General features: G+C 41.7%; 2 protein-coding genes across 2 annotated transcripts; both read right to left on the bottom strand.

Annotated features, from left to right (window-relative positions):
* Positions 1 to 3749: 3749 nt before the first annotated feature.
* Positions 3750 to 7251, bottom strand: LOC117330169. Its single transcript, XM_033888390.1, has 3 exons — positions 6993 to 7251; positions 6500 to 6646; positions 3750 to 5731 (listed from the first exon to the last, which is right to left on the bottom strand). Exons 1-3 carry the CDS (start codon positions 7249 to 7251, stop codon positions 3750 to 3752), a joined length of 2388 nt encoding a protein of 795 aa, XP_033744281.1.
* A 5611-nt stretch (positions 7252 to 12862) lies between these two features.
* LOC117330168 lies at positions 12863 to 14062 on the bottom strand. Its single transcript, XM_033888389.1, has 2 exons — positions 14007 to 14062; positions 12863 to 13949 (listed from the first exon to the last, which is right to left on the bottom strand). Exons 1-2 carry the CDS (start codon positions 14060 to 14062, stop codon positions 12863 to 12865), a joined length of 1143 nt encoding a protein of 380 aa, XP_033744280.1.
* Between the last annotated feature and the right edge of the window lie 5164 nt (positions 14063 to 19226).

The raw sequence follows: 19226 nt of genomic DNA, 5'->3' as shown, positions 1-19226 counted from the left end.
AATAACCATGTTTCCTTCGTTCATGAATAATTAATGAAATCGTGATTTTGATTTCAAAAGAATATGCGTCATGACGGTTAACTACACGTTTTAAATATCATTTTTCATGAAATACAGTCAAGCTTCGTGAGAATGTACGTTAGTTTTGATAGATTCCCGGGGAATATATACAGGCTCTGATGAAAATGCGATAACAATTGTTCCGCCGAAGACTTTATTCGGAAATACATACACAGGATTCATATATGTATATAATATAGTAAAAGCTGAAACAAAAGAAATACATTAAATAAGTACGTATCATTGATAGATAACGCTATCAAAGTTACCCCTACGAATATACACATGTTGCTTTTATGTAACTGATACAATGCGTTTTAAATCATAAACTTTCTATAATAAATCACTAAACGAACCTAATTAGTAAACGACTAGAATAAGAATGACAAGTAGAATTACTTACAAATTACTACAGTCAACACAAACAGGGCATACGACTGTTATAAGTAACCGTACATCTAATATTTGACGGTAAGGTACACTGGGCCGAACTACAAAAAGTGCGAATAATTTCAACAAACGAGCTGACGCTATTTTTACGTAGTTTATAATGAACTTCTAAGAACTTGACTCGTAAACAATTTAGTTTACGTCATAGAACATATAAACATCACTAATAAAGGTAAACTTGCAAGAAATATGAAGAAACTTACACCATATGGGCCAGAAATGCCGAACTGTAAAACATGTGTATGTTGGTCTACTCCAACTTGGGCGGAAAGTGTGTTAAGGTAAGGGCGATAACTCTAACATATATCGTCAAGACGTGGAGTCACTACACAATTAAACTGCCACTTACCATGCAGACAGCACACTCCTCGCCTGATATGAATATATCAACACTTCTTAACAAACAGATTAACATGCATTCTTACCTGAAGAAATCCCCAATCGACCTTTAACCTTACCGAAATAAAGAAATTTCTACTCACCTGGATAGAAAAGGTTAATTCCAAAATGTCCTTCACATCACATAGTATGATTGTCGCCTAGCAACAACTCTACAACATCCTTGACTGGGCGGATGAATGTCGACGTGTGACCTTCCCTTGTGACTTTGACCTCGACTTTCGTGACTAGACCGTCATCGCTGGGGAACGTCCGAAGAACAATTCCAAGGGGCCACGCGTTGCGTGGTGCGTTAGTAGCATCCCTCAAAAGGATAACATCCCCTGGCTTGACATTTTCCTTTACATCGTGCCATTTTCGACGCATTTGTAGTGTTGAGAGATACTCTTTGCTCCAACGATTCCAAAACTGATCTGCGAGTACTTGGATGTGTCTCCATGACGACTTGTACATGTCCTTGACATCCAAGAAATCATATCCACTTGGTGGATTTCCTGACTTTTGAGTAAGTAGAGTGGCAGGTGATAGTATGAATGGGTTTTCGACATCTGTTGGCACAGGTACTAGAGGCCTCGCGTTGACTATAGCGCTCACTTTAGCCATAAGGGTTACCAGAATCTCGTGATTAAGCTTCCTGTTTTGGTTTTCCTGCAGCATTGACTCCAATATCCGACGAGCAATCCCAATCATGCGTTCCCAGGTTCCGCCGAAGTGGGATGCATGGGGGGATTGAACTTCCACACTGTACCCGATTGGAATAGGAACGGTTTGAGGACATCGTCCTCTACATTAATAGTGTCAATCTGCAGATCATCGGTGGCCCCGATGAAATTTGTCCCGCGATCGGATCGGAACTCGCGAACTTTCCCACGAATTGCATAGAAACGCCTCACCGCATTGATGAAGGATGCTGACGTCATGCCTTCTAACACTTCTATATGGATCGCTCTAGTGGTCATGCAGGTGAAGAGTGCAGCCCATCATATGCTGCTTGCTGCGCCACCTCCTAGAGGTTACTGCCCATGGGCCAAAGACGTCTACTCCGACACATGTAAAGTGAGGACAGGGAACAAGACGATCAGAAGGTAAGTCCGCCATCTTCTGGAAGCAAGGATTCCCACGCAATTTGCGACAGGTGACACAGCGGTGTATGATCAGAGAAACGAGGCGTTTACCTCCTGTGATCCAAAAGCCGTTTGCTCGAATCGCGCCTTCCGTGAAGTGTCTCCCCTGGTGTTCACCGACGCATGGAAATGTCGAGTGAGCAAGGTTGCTACATGTTGCTTCCCGGGAATTAGAATGGGGTTCTTTTCCAAGGCAGACAAGTTAGACTTTCTAAGTCTTCCACCAACCCGCAGGATGCCGTCATCATCGATCGTAGGGGCCAGAGCTTCTATTGAGCTGTTCTTGGGAATTGCCTCTTTATTGAGGAGATTACTAACTTCCCTTCCGTAAGACCCATCCTGAACTTCTTTGATAATGAATTCCTCTGACCTTCTCTTCCATTCAAATGGGCTCAGATCCACATTATTTTAAGACTTCCTGCCTATCCCGTCTTTGAAGCGTTTTGCGGCACGCATCACGCAAGACACAACTTTGGTTAGTTTGGTCCAGCTCGAAAACTTCTCAAATAGATCACTGAGTGGTTTTGAACTGACTTCAGTCTTCATCACATGAACGTCTGGGCGTATTTCGTTGTCCTCTAATGGTTCTACCAAGGGAAACGTCTCTTCTACTAAATCGTTGGATTGATTTTGCTGAAGTTGACCAGGTCCGTGAATCCACAAACTGGCTTTCAGAGTAGATGTGGGTACTCCTCGAGTTCCCTGATCTGCCGGATTCTGCTGAGACTCGACATAAAGCCACTGTTCTCTCTTACTAAATCGTAAGATCCGTTCGACTCTGTTGCTGACATAGACATAGAAACGCCTGGTTGTGTTTTTAAGATAACCAGAAACTACCTTGCTGTCCGAGTAAAAGGTCATGGACCCAGGTTCCAAAGATAGCTCATGGAAAAGGCACTCTCCAATTTCGACTGCCATCAGGGCGGTACACAATTCCAATCGCGGGATAGAATGGCCATGTTTTGGAGCGACTTTGGTCTTTCCCATCAAGAAACTGATGTGCGTGGATCCAGTTGCGTCCACTGTCTGCAGATACGCTACAGCAGCTATTGCTTTTTCTGAGGCGTCGGCAAAGATATGGACCTTGGTAGAGAGGTCGTCTTCTGCGAGTGGCGTCCTTCACAAGATGTGCAAGCCGTCTAGCTCATGTAAGGATCCTTTCCAGGATTGTCACTCTTCTCGCTGAGTTTCCGAGAGGGGCTCGTCCCAGTCAAGAGTCTCCTCGACCATTTTTCGTAGTAACAGTTTACCTAAGATAGTCACAGGACCCAAAAAACCGATATGGTCAAAAAGACTGTTAATTGTTGAAAGCACACCACGACGAGTGTACGGTTTGGACTCATCTGAGATTTTGAAAGAGAAGGTATCTGAGCTCAAATTCCAACATAGACCAAGACTCCGCTGAGAAGGTAGGTTCTCGCACCCGAGGTCCAAATCCTTGAGATCCTGTGCCAGATCCTCTGGAGGGAAAAACTTTAAAACTTCCTGCGAATTTGAACAGATCTTATGCTGTGGACAATGCTCCCTGTGTGCGGTGAATAAGGTCAATGGCTTCCTCCGGTGTAGGTAGAGAAGCAAGACCGTCGTCCACATAGAAGTTGTTCTTGACAAACTCACCAACATCTGTCCCATACTCCACTTCTGCCTCGCTCGCTGTCAGCCGGAGATCATAACTAGCCACTGCTGGCGAGGGGGAATTTCCAAAAACATGCTTGGTCATCCGATATTCCCTAAGTGGGCGAGATGAGTCTTCTCTTCATACCAGTAAAACCTGAGAAAATCTCGGTGGTCAGGTCGGACTGAGAAACAATAGAACATCTGCTGGATGTCTGCTGTTACTGCTACCCTACCTTTTCTGAACCGCAGCAGAACGCCAAGAAGGTTGTTTGTCAAGTCCGGGCCCTTCATTAGAATTTGGTTCAAAGACATGTCTTGAAAGGTTGCCGAGGAATCGAACACGCCACGTATCTTCCCCGGCTTCTTGGGATGATAAACTCCGAATAACGGAAGGTACCATCGCTCTCTGTCATCAGTTATAGGAGGAGCTTCCTCGGCATGGCATCTGTCCGTGATGTTCTTCATGAAATCTACCATGTGTTTCCTTTTCATCTCGTTCTTCTTCAGACTAGCATCGAGCATGCGAGCTCTATTCAAGGCCAGAGGTTGATTGTTGGGGAGACGGGGTCTAGGATATCGGAAGGGAAGAGGAGCTGACCAGGACCCATCTGGGTTTCTCGAAAATTCGTTTTTCATAGTCTCCAGGAAGGAAGTGTCTTCAATCGAGTGTCCTAATTTCTCATCATCCTGGGTGCGCAGGAATACATTTTGGCACAGATATGTTGATTCCTTCACCTGAATGTTGTTCTCGCATTCCTCAAAGAAGGTCGTTCTTCCACCTCTGAGGATGTTGGTCTTCATTACATCAACCTGATCAGGTTTGTGGATCCTGCCAAGACACGTTTCACCGATAATAACCCATCCTAACTTCAATATTTGGGCAAATGGATCTCCACTGCTTCCGATGCGTTGTTCGGTGACGCGGAACGCCTCCGGAAGATCTCTACCAATAAGTAATTGAATCTCGATATCGTCACGTATGTTTGGCAGGTGGACATCCCTGAAATGAGGATATCTCGTCGTCACTTCCGGCGGTGGGATTTCCTCTCTGCTGCCTGGGATGTAGTCACATTCTATAATTGTAGGTAGCTCCATGGTATGTTTTCCATCCATAGATGTTATGGCGAGGTTCTGAAGGCGACGACCTGACATAAATTGTCTTCCTGCACAAGAAACTAATGTAAACGGTTCCATGCTATGCTCTTGCATGCTCCAATAGCTAAAGATCTCCGACCGACCCAGACTTCTGTTGCTTTGGTCGTCGAGTATGGCGTAGACCTCCTTCGACTTGTGTGGCTCATTTACCGGGTGAATCTTTACTAGTAGCGTCCTTGCACAAGAACGACCGCTAAAACCCTTACCACAGATTTCGGTGCATAAATTTGAAATGTTAAGTCCCTCTGCACAAGTCTTCTTCTGGCAAGCCGAACCGCTCTTCTCCTCGCCATGGACAGACTTGGTCTCACTCTTACTGACCTCGATGTTGTGTTCCAATGGGTGGAGAGCTGACGAAACATTGTCGCTTTGACATATGTCACATCGAAGAGCTACCTTGCAATCCTTCCTGATATGGGACTTAGAATCACAACACCTATAACAAACATGGTTCTCTCTTAAGAGTCTTTTACGCTCTGCGAGAGACTTACCCCTGAACCTATGACATTGATTAAGGGAGTGCTGGTGAGAATTGTGAATAAAACACTGCACAGCGATGTCTGAGCTATTCCTGCTATACTTGCCAACTTCAGCCTTTACTTCAGTCTTCTTGACCTTCACATCAGAACAACCGCGACCTTGGCTGTTCATTTGTCGAGGAGTGTTTTGCTGTTGGCTCTCACTATAGAGCATAAGACTAGGATCATTCATCACCGATGTCATCTCCCCGAGAAAGGTGATGAAGGACTCAAATGGAGGGTGAGCATTGTCGTTAGACCTTTTATAACTTGCCGCTCTGTCCGTCCACTTGACTTGGAGTCTTGGAGGTAGTTTGGCAACTATCTGCTTAATTCCTAGTGAGGAATCGTAGTCAGACAAGACTCCACTGAACCTGGCATTTTTCTTCACAGTAAGTATCTCCGAGGCTATATTTGTAAGATCATATAATTTCTCAGAATCTTTGGCCGATTGCCTTGGAAAATTATCTATTTTCTTCTTCAGGGAAGTTTCAACGACTTCAGGGCTGACCTAGGACTTGGTTGAAAATGGGTGCCGCGATATTGGGACCCTGGGGTAGGATTTGGTCATCAATAGGTGGATTACAAACAGGATAGGGGCACCGACCTTGAACTAGACTAGTCATGGGAGTACTAGAAACAGGATGGGGCTCAAGTCCTGAACTTGACTAGTCTTGGGTGTATGAGATATAGGGTTGGGGTCTCAAACCCTGAACTTGACTCGTTGTGGTTGTGTAAGCGACAGGATATGGACACTGGATTTGGACTTGACTAGCAATGCATGTAGGCTTATTGCCATTGGCAACGGGTAAGGGGTACTGGGTTTAAAATTGGCCCCTAACAGGCGTGTTCATGACAGGAAATGGCCCCTGGATATTAGCTTGGGGAAGGGTATGGCTGGTAACAGGAGTATCTCTTGATGGGTAATTTAACTGTGGTTGAACAATATTTGGTGTACAGGTCGGGGCAACAGGATCGAGTCGGGAAACTACATGAGAACCAGTAACTTGGTTTACCAAGTGCTCCTGTTTGTGTTGATATGTGTTAGACTTACCCATATCTTTGATACATTTTAAATTATCATTTGCATGCATGTCATTGTTTACATATTTATCATAGTCTACTTGTGACTTTTCCCTCCTGAATTGGTCCTATAACCACAAATGTCTCTTGTACTGGTTTGTGTCTTCTCCAAGGGAATGTTATTCTGTTCCTCAACAAAGGATTTTACTCTTTCCGACACAACACTCCCATGAGAGCTCCCAATAGAGTTGTTGTTCATGGCCTCCTCCACTACCTGTAGTTCTGTTTCAGCAACTACTGCTTCACGTTCACAGTTCAAAAGGTTTAAGTCTGCTTTTATCTCACATCTTTTCCTTTCAATGCCAGCCTTTGCTTCCTTCCTCACTGAGACGGGCCTGTTCCTTTCTGAGCACGGCCTTCTTTAGCTCGAACTCCAGGCTTGCTTTCTTAATAGCGGCCTTTATACGTCTATTAATGACGGAGGAACTTGATGACTTAACACTGACAGAACATTCCTCCTTACTGCTTCTTTATTTCATATTCGCTTTGAATACACTATAACTGTCCTCACAGTGACCTATCAAACAGTTCACTTTTGAAATAATCGAGTTTCTAACGAAGACATGAGCTTCGGTTTCCCTCACACTTTGTTGACATCTTTCCCTATTAAGGAATTCTAGGAATTGGTCTGAACGAGCAACATACTGCTTTAATAGGTCTTCTAGTTGTTGTTTAGCTACTTGAAGATCAGAGTCCTCGTTAATTATTCTATCAATCTCTCTGTTTATTTCAGCACACAATATGGAATGTTGCATGACTTTATCTTCATACGCTTCTAATGCATGGGCAGTTAAAGTTCTCACACGTCTGCCTACAGGACTGCCGAGGTCCCCGAGTTCCGCCATCTCATCTGGTGATTGTATTGTCTTTTACTGTTCCGCCGGAGACTTTATTCGGAAATACATACACAGGATTCATATATGTATATAATATAGTAAAAGCTGAAACAAAAGAAATACACTCAATAAGTACGTATCATTGATAGATAACGCTATCAAAGTTACCCCTACGAATGTACACATGTTGTTTTTATGTAACTGATATAATGAGTTTTAAATCATAAACTTTCTATAATAAATCACTAAACGAACCTAATTAGTAAACGACTAGAATAAGAATGACAAGTAGAATTACTTAAAAATTACTACAATCAACACAAACAGGGCATACGACTGTTATAAGTAACCGTACATCTAATATTTGACGGTAAGGTACACTGGGCCGAACTATAAAAAGTGCGAGTAATTTCAACAAACGAGCTAACGCTATTTTTACGTAGTTTGTAATGAACTTCTAAGAACTTGACTCGTAAACAATTTAGTTTACGTCATAGAACATATAAACATCACTAATAAAGGTAAACTTGCAAGAAATATGAAGAAACTTACACCATATGGGCCAGAAATGCCGAACTGTAAAACATGTGTATGTTGGTCTACTCCAACTTGAGCGGAAAGTGTGTTAAGGTAAGGGCGATAACTCTAACATATATCGTCAAGACGTGGAGTCACTACACAATTAAACTGCCACTTACCATGCAGACAGCACACTCCTCGCCTGCCATGAATATATCAACACTTCTTAACAAACAGATTAGCATGCATTCTTACCTGAAGAAATCCCCAATCGACCTTTAACCTTACCGAAATAAAGAAATTTCTACTCACCTGGATAGAAAAGGTTAATTCCAAAATGTCCTTCACATCACATAGTATGATTGTCGCCTGGCAACAACTCTACAACATCCTTGACTGGGCGGATGAATGTCGACGTGTGACCTTCCCTTGTGACTTTGACCTCGACTTTCGTGACTAGACCGTCATCGCTGGGGAACGTCCGAAGAACAATTCCAAGGGGCCACGCGTTGCGTGGTGCGTTAGTAGCATCCCTCAAAAGGATAACATCCCCTGGCTTGACATTTTCCTTTACATCGTGCCATTTTCGACGCTTTTGTAGTGTTGAGAGATACTCTTTGCTCCAACGATTCCAAAACTGATCTGCGAGTACTTGGATGTGTCTCCATGATGACTTGTACATGTCTTTGACATCCAAGAAATCATATCCACTTGGTGGATTTCCTGACTTTTGAGTAAGTAGAGTGGCAGGTGATAGTATGAATGGGTTTTCGACATCTGTTGACACAGGTACTAGAGGCCTCGCGTTGACTATAGCGCTCACTTCAGCCATAAGGGTTACCAGAATCTCGTGATTAAGCTTCCTGTTTTGGTTTTCATTTCAACAAATTTTATTGACAAAAATGATGGAATATAGTCAATTGGATTGAATAACAGGCTATGCCTATGTAAATTCTCTCCATAATGTAGATGGCAGGATAAATGGACAATGTAATTATGTGAAATTTAAAGATATCAATTATATATGTTAATTATTTTATATTTACCGGTATATTTGAAATGAAAAATTACAAGGAAAGAAAAAAGAAAGAACATAACATATATAAATTATTATATGAATAAAGGGAGGCAACTCAGTGTTTAATTAAAAGGAATAACATAAATATTCATCCACACTTCACACACATTCAGGACACATTAAGATAATGATATTCATATTTCATATATACATAAATATACAAGGAAGTTTATTATGTACTGTAAGCCATAAAGTAAACACTGACCCAAGAGTCCATGTGCTTTTATGCACAGGGTAGTGTTACCAATAGCTGGTACCAATATATAAATATGATAGTTTGCATATATGTATTTACACTGTGAGAACAAGACAAGACAGACTGGTAAACAAAACAAACACAGAAAACAAAGACAGACAAAAGACATCTAGACAAAACCAAACATGCTCAGCCACAGACATTCAATGTCTTAGTCATATAAGAAACAGGGAGAACAGGTGCAAAATGCAAAATGCAATATAAGTCAAGACTATATTTATGTAGTTAGATCATGTAAAGATTAAAACGCCTGGATTTACCAATAAATAAATATACATCTTTAAGTATCTGCTTGTTTATAACTCCATCACAACCAGGACAACCCCTGAGAAAGATATTTACATCAGTATGATTATGATTTCCATAAGTATTGATAGAATTTAAAAGTGTACGTCTAAGATCGATATATTTTGGACACTCAAGAAAATAATGATGAACTGATTCATATTCAAAGGAACAAGTACAATAAGGGTTGTTAGTTAAGTGGTCTTTAAACAGATCAAAATTTAAATTACTGCAAAAATTTCTAAGTTGGCATAAGATAATATTTGCTCTTCTATCACCATCAGACTTAAAAATTAAAGCTGATTCACTATCAGTAACAGTATTGTTCTTTAGTGTGTGTTTGAAGGTTGTAATAGAGGGGGAGTTAAATAGATCATTTTCAGTGTTTGCAGTGCGACACATTAGAGGAAAGAAACTATCAAAATAGTTGTTAGTCCTGCAGATTGGTGGATTAAAGAGCCTTGTTTGTCTGAGATTGTGAGGATTGTTATTTTGATTGTTAATAAAAGGAATTAGGACATTCTGTAAGTAGTCAGGTGACAGCCCATTCATTATTTTGTACATCATTATGTGTTTATGTTTATTTCTTCTTGATGATAGAGTTTCCCAACCAAGTTCATTATAGAGTGTATTGTGTGAAGTCCCTGATCTTAGCCCTGTTATGATTCTGGCTGCTTCTAACTGGACGGATTCTAGAAGTTCCTCAGATTGTTGAGTGCAGTTATCCCATACTATGTCTGCATATTCCAAAATTGGCCTAATAAATGCTATATAAATTTTGATTAGTGTTTTACGGCTTACTTTAGTTTTAATATATCGGAGAATGTTTAATCTACTATAAGCTTTTTCATAAATATTTAAAATGTGTTGTTTCCAGGATGCGTCATATTTAAAAGTCAATCCTAAGTGTTTATGGTCTGGTGTGTCAATGATTGGGCTGTCTTGGAATGTTATTGGGGGGTGATTTTTGTTATGTTTTCTAGAGAAAATTACAGATTTGGTTTTATTGGGGTTAAATTTTATGTCCCACGTGGCTGCCCATTCCCCAATGTTAGAGAGATCATTAGGTTAGACTTTGTGCTGCTTGTACTGGATTTTCATCTATTATAACATATAATGATGCGTCATCTGCAAATAATTTGATATTAGTAGTAATGTTGTCAGTTACATCATTTATATAAAGAAGGAAAAGGAATGGTCCAAGAACTGATCCCTGAGGTACTCCTGCATTTATTACCTTAAACTGTGAATGATAGCCTTCAGTGACTACTCTTTGTAATCTATCAGAAAGATAGTTTTCAAGCCATAAAAGCAGATTCCCATTAATTCCATATGTTTTCAATTTATGCAGGAGACCTTTATGCCAGACTCTATCGAAAGCTTTACTTATGTCGCAAAAGATGAATCTAAGCTCTTTTCCCTTGTCCATATTACTAACAATTTCATTATAGATAAAAAGTAGTTGATTGACAGTAGAATCACCAGGTATGAATCCAGATTGATGCTTAGTTATAACAGAGTTTTCAGTTAAGTAGTTATAGAGATATTTAAATACAATTTTTTTCCATTATTTTACTGAAACAGCAGGTTATTGAGATTGGTCTATAGTTAGAAATATCATTTGTTGAACCATTCCCTTTTATATATAGCATTTATGTTTGATTGTTTCCACCATCAGGACCAGAGGGTTTATTTACATTAAGAGTGTTGAGTTGGTCAGACACATCTTGTTCTGTAATATGAATGTTAGTTAGTGAGTAGGGAATGTAGGGTTGTGCTGTTTGGGGTAATTCAAGATCAGGTGTGGAGGTAGAGATACTAGCAAAGTGATTGTTAAGGATTTCTGCCTTGTCAAGAGGATGGTGAATAAGTTGGTCTCGGTGTTCAAGAGGAGGAATAGAGGATGGTTTATTAGTGAGGTTAGTGATAGATTTTGCAATTTTCCACCATTTATCAGGGGGGACCAGATTTTCATTTAGACTATTTTCAAGTTTCAAAATATAGTTTGCCTTTGATTCACGAATCAAGTCAATAGCTTCATTCCTAAGTGTCCTAAATCTTTCCCAGTAGTGGGGATTATTAGTTGCTTTTGCCTTTCTATGAATTTATTACGTTGTCTCATTTTTAGTCGTATAGTGCTATTCATCCATGGTTTATCAATTGGATGTAATGTAAAAGTTTTGGTGGGAATGAAACTATTGACTTGTTCGGTGATTGAATTAATTATGAAAGAGTTGAATGAATCAGAGTCTAAAGTTAAGGACAAGTCTAACCAATCAATATTACAGAGAACATTATTCATATTATCAAAATCAGCTTCATTATATTTTAAAATAGTTTTCTTATAGCTTGCTTGTTTGTGCACAGAAAAGGAAATTTGAGCATTAACTGATGAATGGTCACTACAGAAGGGTGGTGATACATATGTGCTTTTAATTAAGTTATTATTATTAGTGAATATAATATCAATAGAAGTGGCACTTTCAGGTGTTATTCTAGTAGGTTCTTTAATAAGACTAGTTAAATTATGCTTTATTAGGAGTCTTGATAAATGTTCATTAAGTGGTATAGTTAACATATCAATATTAATATCACCTGTTAGTACCACATCTAATGATGTATCAGTGGCTCTGGTTAGTGTATCGTCTAGTTTAGTCCAATATTCAATGTTGCTCTCTGGTCTATAAATACATCCGAGAAGAAATTTATGATTATTTAACAATACCTCTAACCAAGTTTAGATTTGCTATGGGACCAGGGTTACTCTCAATGTCATGACAACATGATAAGACTAAGAAATGTGAAACAAGAAAATATGATATATTAGTAAAGAAACATCGTAGTTGTAGGTAAGAATAGTACAAGCTATGACAAAATTCCCTGAAAAGAAATCGTTTGAGGAATCATAAATGATCAACCGTTACCACGTGCATCCAGGCATCTGTTCTAGGTCCACCCATTGTCTGTTTTGGTTTTCCTGCAGCATTGACTCCAATATCCGACGAGCAATCCCAATCATGCGTTCCCAGGTTCCGCCGAAGTGGGATGCATGGGGGGATTGAACTTCCACACTGTACCCGATTGGAATAGGAACGGTTTGAGGACATCGTCCTCTACATTAATAGTATCAATCTGCAGATCATCGGTGGCCCGATGAAATTTGTCCCGCGATCGGATCGGAACTCGCGAACTTTCCCACGAATTGCATAGAAACGCCTCACCGCATTGATGAAGGATGCTGACGTCATGTCTTCTAACACTTCTATATGGATCGCTCTAGTGGTCATGCAGGTGAAGAGTGCAGCCCATCATTTGCTGCTTGCTGCGCCACCTCCTAGAGGTTACTGCCCATGGGCCAAAGACGTCTACTCCGACACATGTAAAGGGAGGACTGGGAACAAGACGATCAGAAGGTAAGTCCGCCATCTTCTGGAAGCAAGGATTCCCACGCAATTTGCGACAGGTGACACAGCGGTGTATGATCAGAGAAACGAGGCGTTTACCTCCTGTGATCCAAAAACCGTTTGCTCGAATCTCGCCTTCCGTGAAGTGTCTACCCTGGTGTTCACCGACGCATGGAAATGTCGAGTGAGCAAGGTTGCTACATGTTGCTTCCCGGGAATTAGAATGGGGTTCTTTTCCAAGGCAGACAAGTTAGACTTTCTAAGTCTTCCACCAACCCGCAGGATGCCGTCATCATCGATCGTAGGGGCCAGAGCTTCTATTGAGCTGTTCTTGGGAATTGCCTCTTTATTGAGGAGATTACTAACTTCCCTTCCGTAAGACCCATCCTGAACTTCTTTGATAATGAATTCCTCTGCCCTTCTCTTCCATTCAAATGGGCTCAGATCCACATTATTTTCAGACTTCGTGCCTATCCCGTCTTTGAAGCGTTTTGCGGCACGCATCACGCAATACACAACTTTGGTTAATTTGGTCCAGCTCGAAAACTTCTCAAATAGATCACTGAGTGGTTTTGAACTGACTTCAGTCTTCATCACATGAACGTCTGGGCGAATTTCGTTGTCCTCTAATGGTTCTACCAAGGGAAACGTCTCTTCTACTAAATCGTTGGATTGATTTTGCTGAAGTTGACCAGGTCCGTGAATCCACAAACTGGCTTTCAGAGTAGATGTGGGTACTCCTCGAGTTCCCTGATCTGCCGGATTCTGCTGAGACTCGACATAAAGCCACTGTTCTCTCTTACTAAATCGTAAGATCCGTTCGACTCTGTTGCTGACATAGACATAGAAACGCCTGGTTGTGTTTTTAAGATAACCAGAAACTACCTTGCTGTCCGAGTAAAAGGTCATGGACCCAGGTTCCAAAGATAGCTCATGGAAAAGGCACTCTCCAATTTCGACTGCCATCAGGGCGGTACACAGTTCCAATCGCGGGATAGAATGGCCATGTTTTGGAGCGACTTTGGTCTTTCCCATCAAGAAACTGATGTGCGTGGATCCAGTTGCGTCCACTGTCTGCAGATACGCTACAGCAGCTATTGCTTTTTCTGAGGCGTCGGCAAAGATATGGACCTTGGTAGAGAGGTCGTCTTCTGCGAGTGGCGTCCTTCACAAGATGTGCAAGCCGTCTAGCTCATGTAAGGATCCTTTCCAGGATTGTCACTCTTCTCGCTGAGCTTCCGAGAGGGGCTCGTCCCAGTCAAGAGTCTCCTCGACCATTTTTCGTAGTAACAGTTTACCTAAGATAGTCACAGGACCCAAAAAACCGATATGGTCAAAAAGACTGTTAATTGTTGAAAGCACACCACGACGAGTGTACGGTTTGGACTCATCTGAGGTTTTGAAAGAGAAGGTATCTGAGCTCAAATTCCAACATAGACCAAGACTCCGCTGAAAAGGTAGGTTCTCGCACCCGAGGTCCAAATCCTTGAGATCCTGTGCCAGATCCTCTGGAGGGAAAACCTTCAAAACTTCCTGCGAATTTGAACATATCTTATGCTGTGGACAATGCTCCCTGTGTGCGGTGAATAAGGTCAATGGCTTCCTCCGGTGTAGGTAGAGAAGCAAGTCCGTCGTCCACATAGAAGTTGTTCTTGACAAACTCACCAACATCTGTCCCATACTCCACTTCTGCCTCGCTCGCTGTCAGCCGGAGACCATAACTAGCCACTGCTGGCGAGGGGGAATTTCCAGAAACATGCTTGGTCATCCGATATTCCCTAAGTGGGCGAGATGAGTCGTTCTCTTCATACCAGTAAATCTCGGTGGTCAGGTCGGACTGAGAAACAATAGAACATCTGCTGGATGTCTGCTGTTACTGCTACCCTACCTTTTCTGAACCGCAGCAGGACGCCAAGAAGGTTGTTTGTCAAGTCCGGGCCCTTCATTAGAATTTGGTTCAAAGACATGTCTTGAAAGGTTGCCGAGGAATCGAACACGCCACGTATCTTCCCCGGCTTCTTCGGATGATAAACTCCGAATAACGGAAGGTACCATCGCTCTCTGTCATCAGTTATAGGAGGAGCTTCCTCGGCATGGCCTCTGTCCATGACGTTCTTCATGAAATCTACCATGTGTTTCCTTTTCATCTCGTTCTTCTTCAGACTAGCATCGAGCATGCGAGCTCTCTTCAAGGCCAGAGGTTGATTGTTGGGGAGACGGGGTCTAGGATACCGGAAGGGAAGAGGAGCTGACCAGGACCCATCTGGGTTTCTCGAAAATTCCTTTTTCATAGTCTCCAGGAGGAAGTGTCTTCAATCGAGTGTCCTAATTTCTCATCATCCTGGGTGCGCAGGAATACATTTTGGTACAGATCTGTTGATTCCTTCACCTGAATGTTGTTCTCGCATTCCTCAAAGAAGGTCGTTCTCCCACCTCTGAGGATGTTGGTCTTCCTTACATCAACCTGATCAGGTTTGTGGATCCTGCCAAGACACGTTAATAACCCATCCTAACTTCAATATTTGGGCAAATGGATCTCCACTGCTTCCGATGCGTTGTTCGGTGACGCGGAACGCCTCCGGAAGATCTCTACCAATAAGTAATTGAATCTCGACATCGTCACGTATGTTTGGCAGGTGGACATCCCTGAAATGAGGATATCTCGTCGTCACTTCCGGCGGTGGGATTTCCTCTCTGCTGCCTGGGATGTAGTCACATTCTATAATTGTAGGTAGCTCCATGGTATGTTTTCCATCCATAGATGTTATGGCGAGGTTCTGAAGGCGACGACCTGACATAAACTGTCTTCCTGCACAAGAAACTAATGTAAACGGTTCCATGCTATGCTCTTGCATGCTCCAATAGCTAAAGATCTCCGACCGACCCAGACTTCTGTTGCTTTGGTCGTCGAGTATGGCGTAGACCTCCTTCGACTTGTGTGGCTCATTTACCGGGTGAATCTTTACTAGTAGCGTCCTTGCACACGAACGACCGCTAAAACCCTTACCACAGATTTCGGTGCATAAATTTGAAATGTTAAGTCCCTCTGCACAAGTCTTCTTCTGGCAAGCCGAACCGCTCTTCTCCTCGCCATGGACAGACTTGGTCTCACTCTTACTGACCTCGATGTTGTGTTCCAATGGGTGGAGAGCTGACGAAAGATTGTCGCTTTGACATATGTCACATCGAAGAGCTACCTTGCAATCCTTCCTGATATGGGACTTAGAATCACAACACCTATAACAAACATGGTTCTCTCTTAAGAGTCTTTTACGCTCTGCGAGAGACTTACCCCTGAACCTATGACATTGGTTAAGGGAGTGCTGGTGAGAATTGTGAATAAAACACTGCACAGCGATGTCTGACCTATTCCTGCTATACTTGCCAACTTCAGCCTTTACTTCATTCTTCTTGACCTTCACATCAGAACAACCGCGACCTTGGCTGTTCATTTGTCGAGGAGTGTTTTGCTGTTGGCTCTCACTATAGAGCATAAGACTAGGATCATTCATCACCGATGTCATCTCCCCGAGAAAGGTGATGAAGGACTCAAATGGAGGGTGAGCATTGTCGTTAGACCTTTTATAACTTGCCGCTCTGTCCGTCCACTTGACTTGGAGTCTTGGAGGTAGTTTGGCAACTATCTGCTTAATTCCTAGTGAGGAATCGTAGTTAGACAAGACTCCACTGAACCTGGCATTTTTCTTCACAGTAAGTATCTCCGAGGCTATATTTGTAAGATCATATAATTTCTCAGAATTTTTGGCCGATTGCCTTGGAAAATTGTCTATTTTCTTCTTCAGGGAAGTTTCAACGACTTCAGGGCTGACCTAGGACTTGGTTGAAAATGGGTGCCGCGATATTGGGACCCTGGGGTAGGATTTCGCATCAATAGGTGGATTACAAACAGGATAGGGGCACCGACCTTGAACTAGACTAGTCGTGGGAGTACTAGAGACAGGATGGGGGCTCAAGTCCTGAACTTGACTAGTCTTGGGTGTATGAGATATAGGGTGGGGGCTCAAACCCTGAACTTGACTCGTTGTGGTTGTGTTAGCGACAGGATATGGACACTGGATTTGGACTTGACTAGCAATGCATGTAGGCTTATTGCCATTGGCAACGGGTAAGGGGTACTGGGTTTAAATTGGCCCCTAACAGGCGTGTTCATGACAGGAAATGGCCCCTGGATATTAGCTTGGGGAAGGGTATGGCTGGTAACAGGAGTATCTCTTGATGGGTAATTTAACTGGTGTTGAACAATATTTGGTGTAGAGGTCGGGGCAACAGGATCGAGTCGGGAAACTACATGAGAACCAGTAACTTGGTTTACCAAGTGCTCCTGTTTGTGTTGATATGTGTTAGACTAACCCATATCTTTGATACATTTTAAATTATCATTTGCATGCATGTCATTGTTTACATATTTATCATAGTCTACTTGTGACTTTTCCCTCCTGAATTGGTCCTATAACCACAAATGTCTCTTGTACTGGTTTATGTCTTCTCCAAGGGAATGTTATTCTGTTCCTCAACAAAGGATTTTACTCTTTCCGACACAACACTCCCATGAGAGCTCCCAATAGAGTTGTTGTTCATGGCCTCCTCCACTACCTGTAGTTCTGTTTCAGCAACTACTGCTTCACGTTCACAGTTCAAAAGGTTTAAGTCTGCTTTTATCTCACATCTTTTCCTTTCAATGCCAGCCTTTGCTTCCTCCTCACTGAGACGGGCCTGTTCCTTTCTGAGCACGGCCTTCTTTAGCTCGAACTCCAGGCTTGCTTTCTTAATAGCGGCCTTTATACGTCTATTAATGACGGAGGAACTTGATGACTTAACACTGACAGAACATTCCTCCTTACTGCTTCTTTCTTTTATATTCGCTTTGAATACACTATAACTGTCCTCACAGTGACCTATCAAACAGTTCACCTTTTAAATAATCGAGTTTCTAACGAAGACATAAGCTTCGGTTTCCCTCACACTTTGTTGACATCTTTCCCTATGAAGGAATTCTAGGAATTGGTCTGAACGAGCAACATACTGCTTTAATAGGTCTTCTAGTTGTTGTTTAGCTACTTGAAGATCAGAGTCCTCGTTGATTATTCTATCAATCTCTCTGTTTATTTCAGCACACAATATGGAAAGTTGCATGACTTTATCTTCATACACTTCTAATGCATGGGCAGTTAAAGTTCTCACACGTCTGCCTACAGGACTGCCGAGGTCCCCGAGTTCCGCCATCTCATCTGGTGATTGTATTGTCTTTTACTGTTCCGCCGGAGACTTTATTCGGAAATACATACACAGGATTCATATATGTATATAATATAGTAAAAGCTGAAACAAAAGAAATACACTCAATAAGTACGTATCATTGATAGATAACGCTATCAAAGTTACCCCTACGAATGTACACATGTTGTTTTTATGTAACTGATATAATGAGTTTTAAATCATAAACTTTCTATAATAAACCACTAAACGAACCTAATTAGTAAACGACTAGAATAAGAATGACAAGTAGAATTACTTAAAAATTACTACAATCAACACAAACAGGGCATACGACTGTTATAAGTAACCGTACATCTAATATTTGACGGTAAGGTACACTGGGCCGAACTATAAAAAGTGCGAGTAATTTCAACAAACGAGCTAACGCTATTTTTACGTAGTTTGTAATGAACTTCTAAGAACTTGACTCGTAAACAATTTAGTTTACGTCATAGAACATATAAACATCACTAATAAAGGTAAACTTGCAAGAAATATGAAGAAACTTACACCATATGGGCCAGAAATGCCGAACTGTAAAACATGTGTACGTTGGTCTACTCCAACTTGGGCGGAAAGTGTGTTCAGGTAAGGGCGATAACTCTAGCATACATCGTCAAGACGTGGAGTCACTGCACAATTAAACTGCCACTTACCATGCAGACAGCATAACAATCTTTACTATATTCCCCGGTTTAATCGACTGGATAGACTGAAAACTAAAAAAAAAAATGTTATTTTTTAATGTAGCAACCCATGTTAATGTTTACTGAAGTCGTATGTTAATGCAAAATTTCGGAATAAATGCTATCCCTGCACAATACAAATATTTGTATCTGCGCAATCATGGATATACATTTACATAGATATATTACATTGAGCGATAAGCCCCGCTTTAAATGAAAATGTCATTTATGATGCATGTCTCGATAATTGCTACAAGAATCGGGTGTCAGTATATATTTTGTCTGGACCTATTAGTGTAGACTTACAATGACTCATTTAAACAGATTAATACCCAGGTTCATTTCAAGCCGATTTTTTTCTAACAGTGTCGTCATATCTACAGTGTCAACATAGTTTATACCGCGTGTTAAAGATTGTCTGTCAGAGGTGGGAGTCACTCGTCACATCTCGGCCGATTCCGTAACTCAGATGAAGGGTA

The sequence above is a fragment of the Pecten maximus genome, chromosome 6 (genome assembly GCF_902652985.1).
Source record: "Pecten maximus chromosome 6, xPecMax1.1, whole genome shotgun sequence".
NCBI classification, from domain to species: domain Eukaryota; kingdom Metazoa; phylum Mollusca; class Bivalvia; order Pectinida; family Pectinidae; genus Pecten; species Pecten maximus.
The sequence above is the reverse complement of the archived record's forward strand: the minus strand, read 5'-3'. Positions and strand labels throughout refer to the sequence as shown.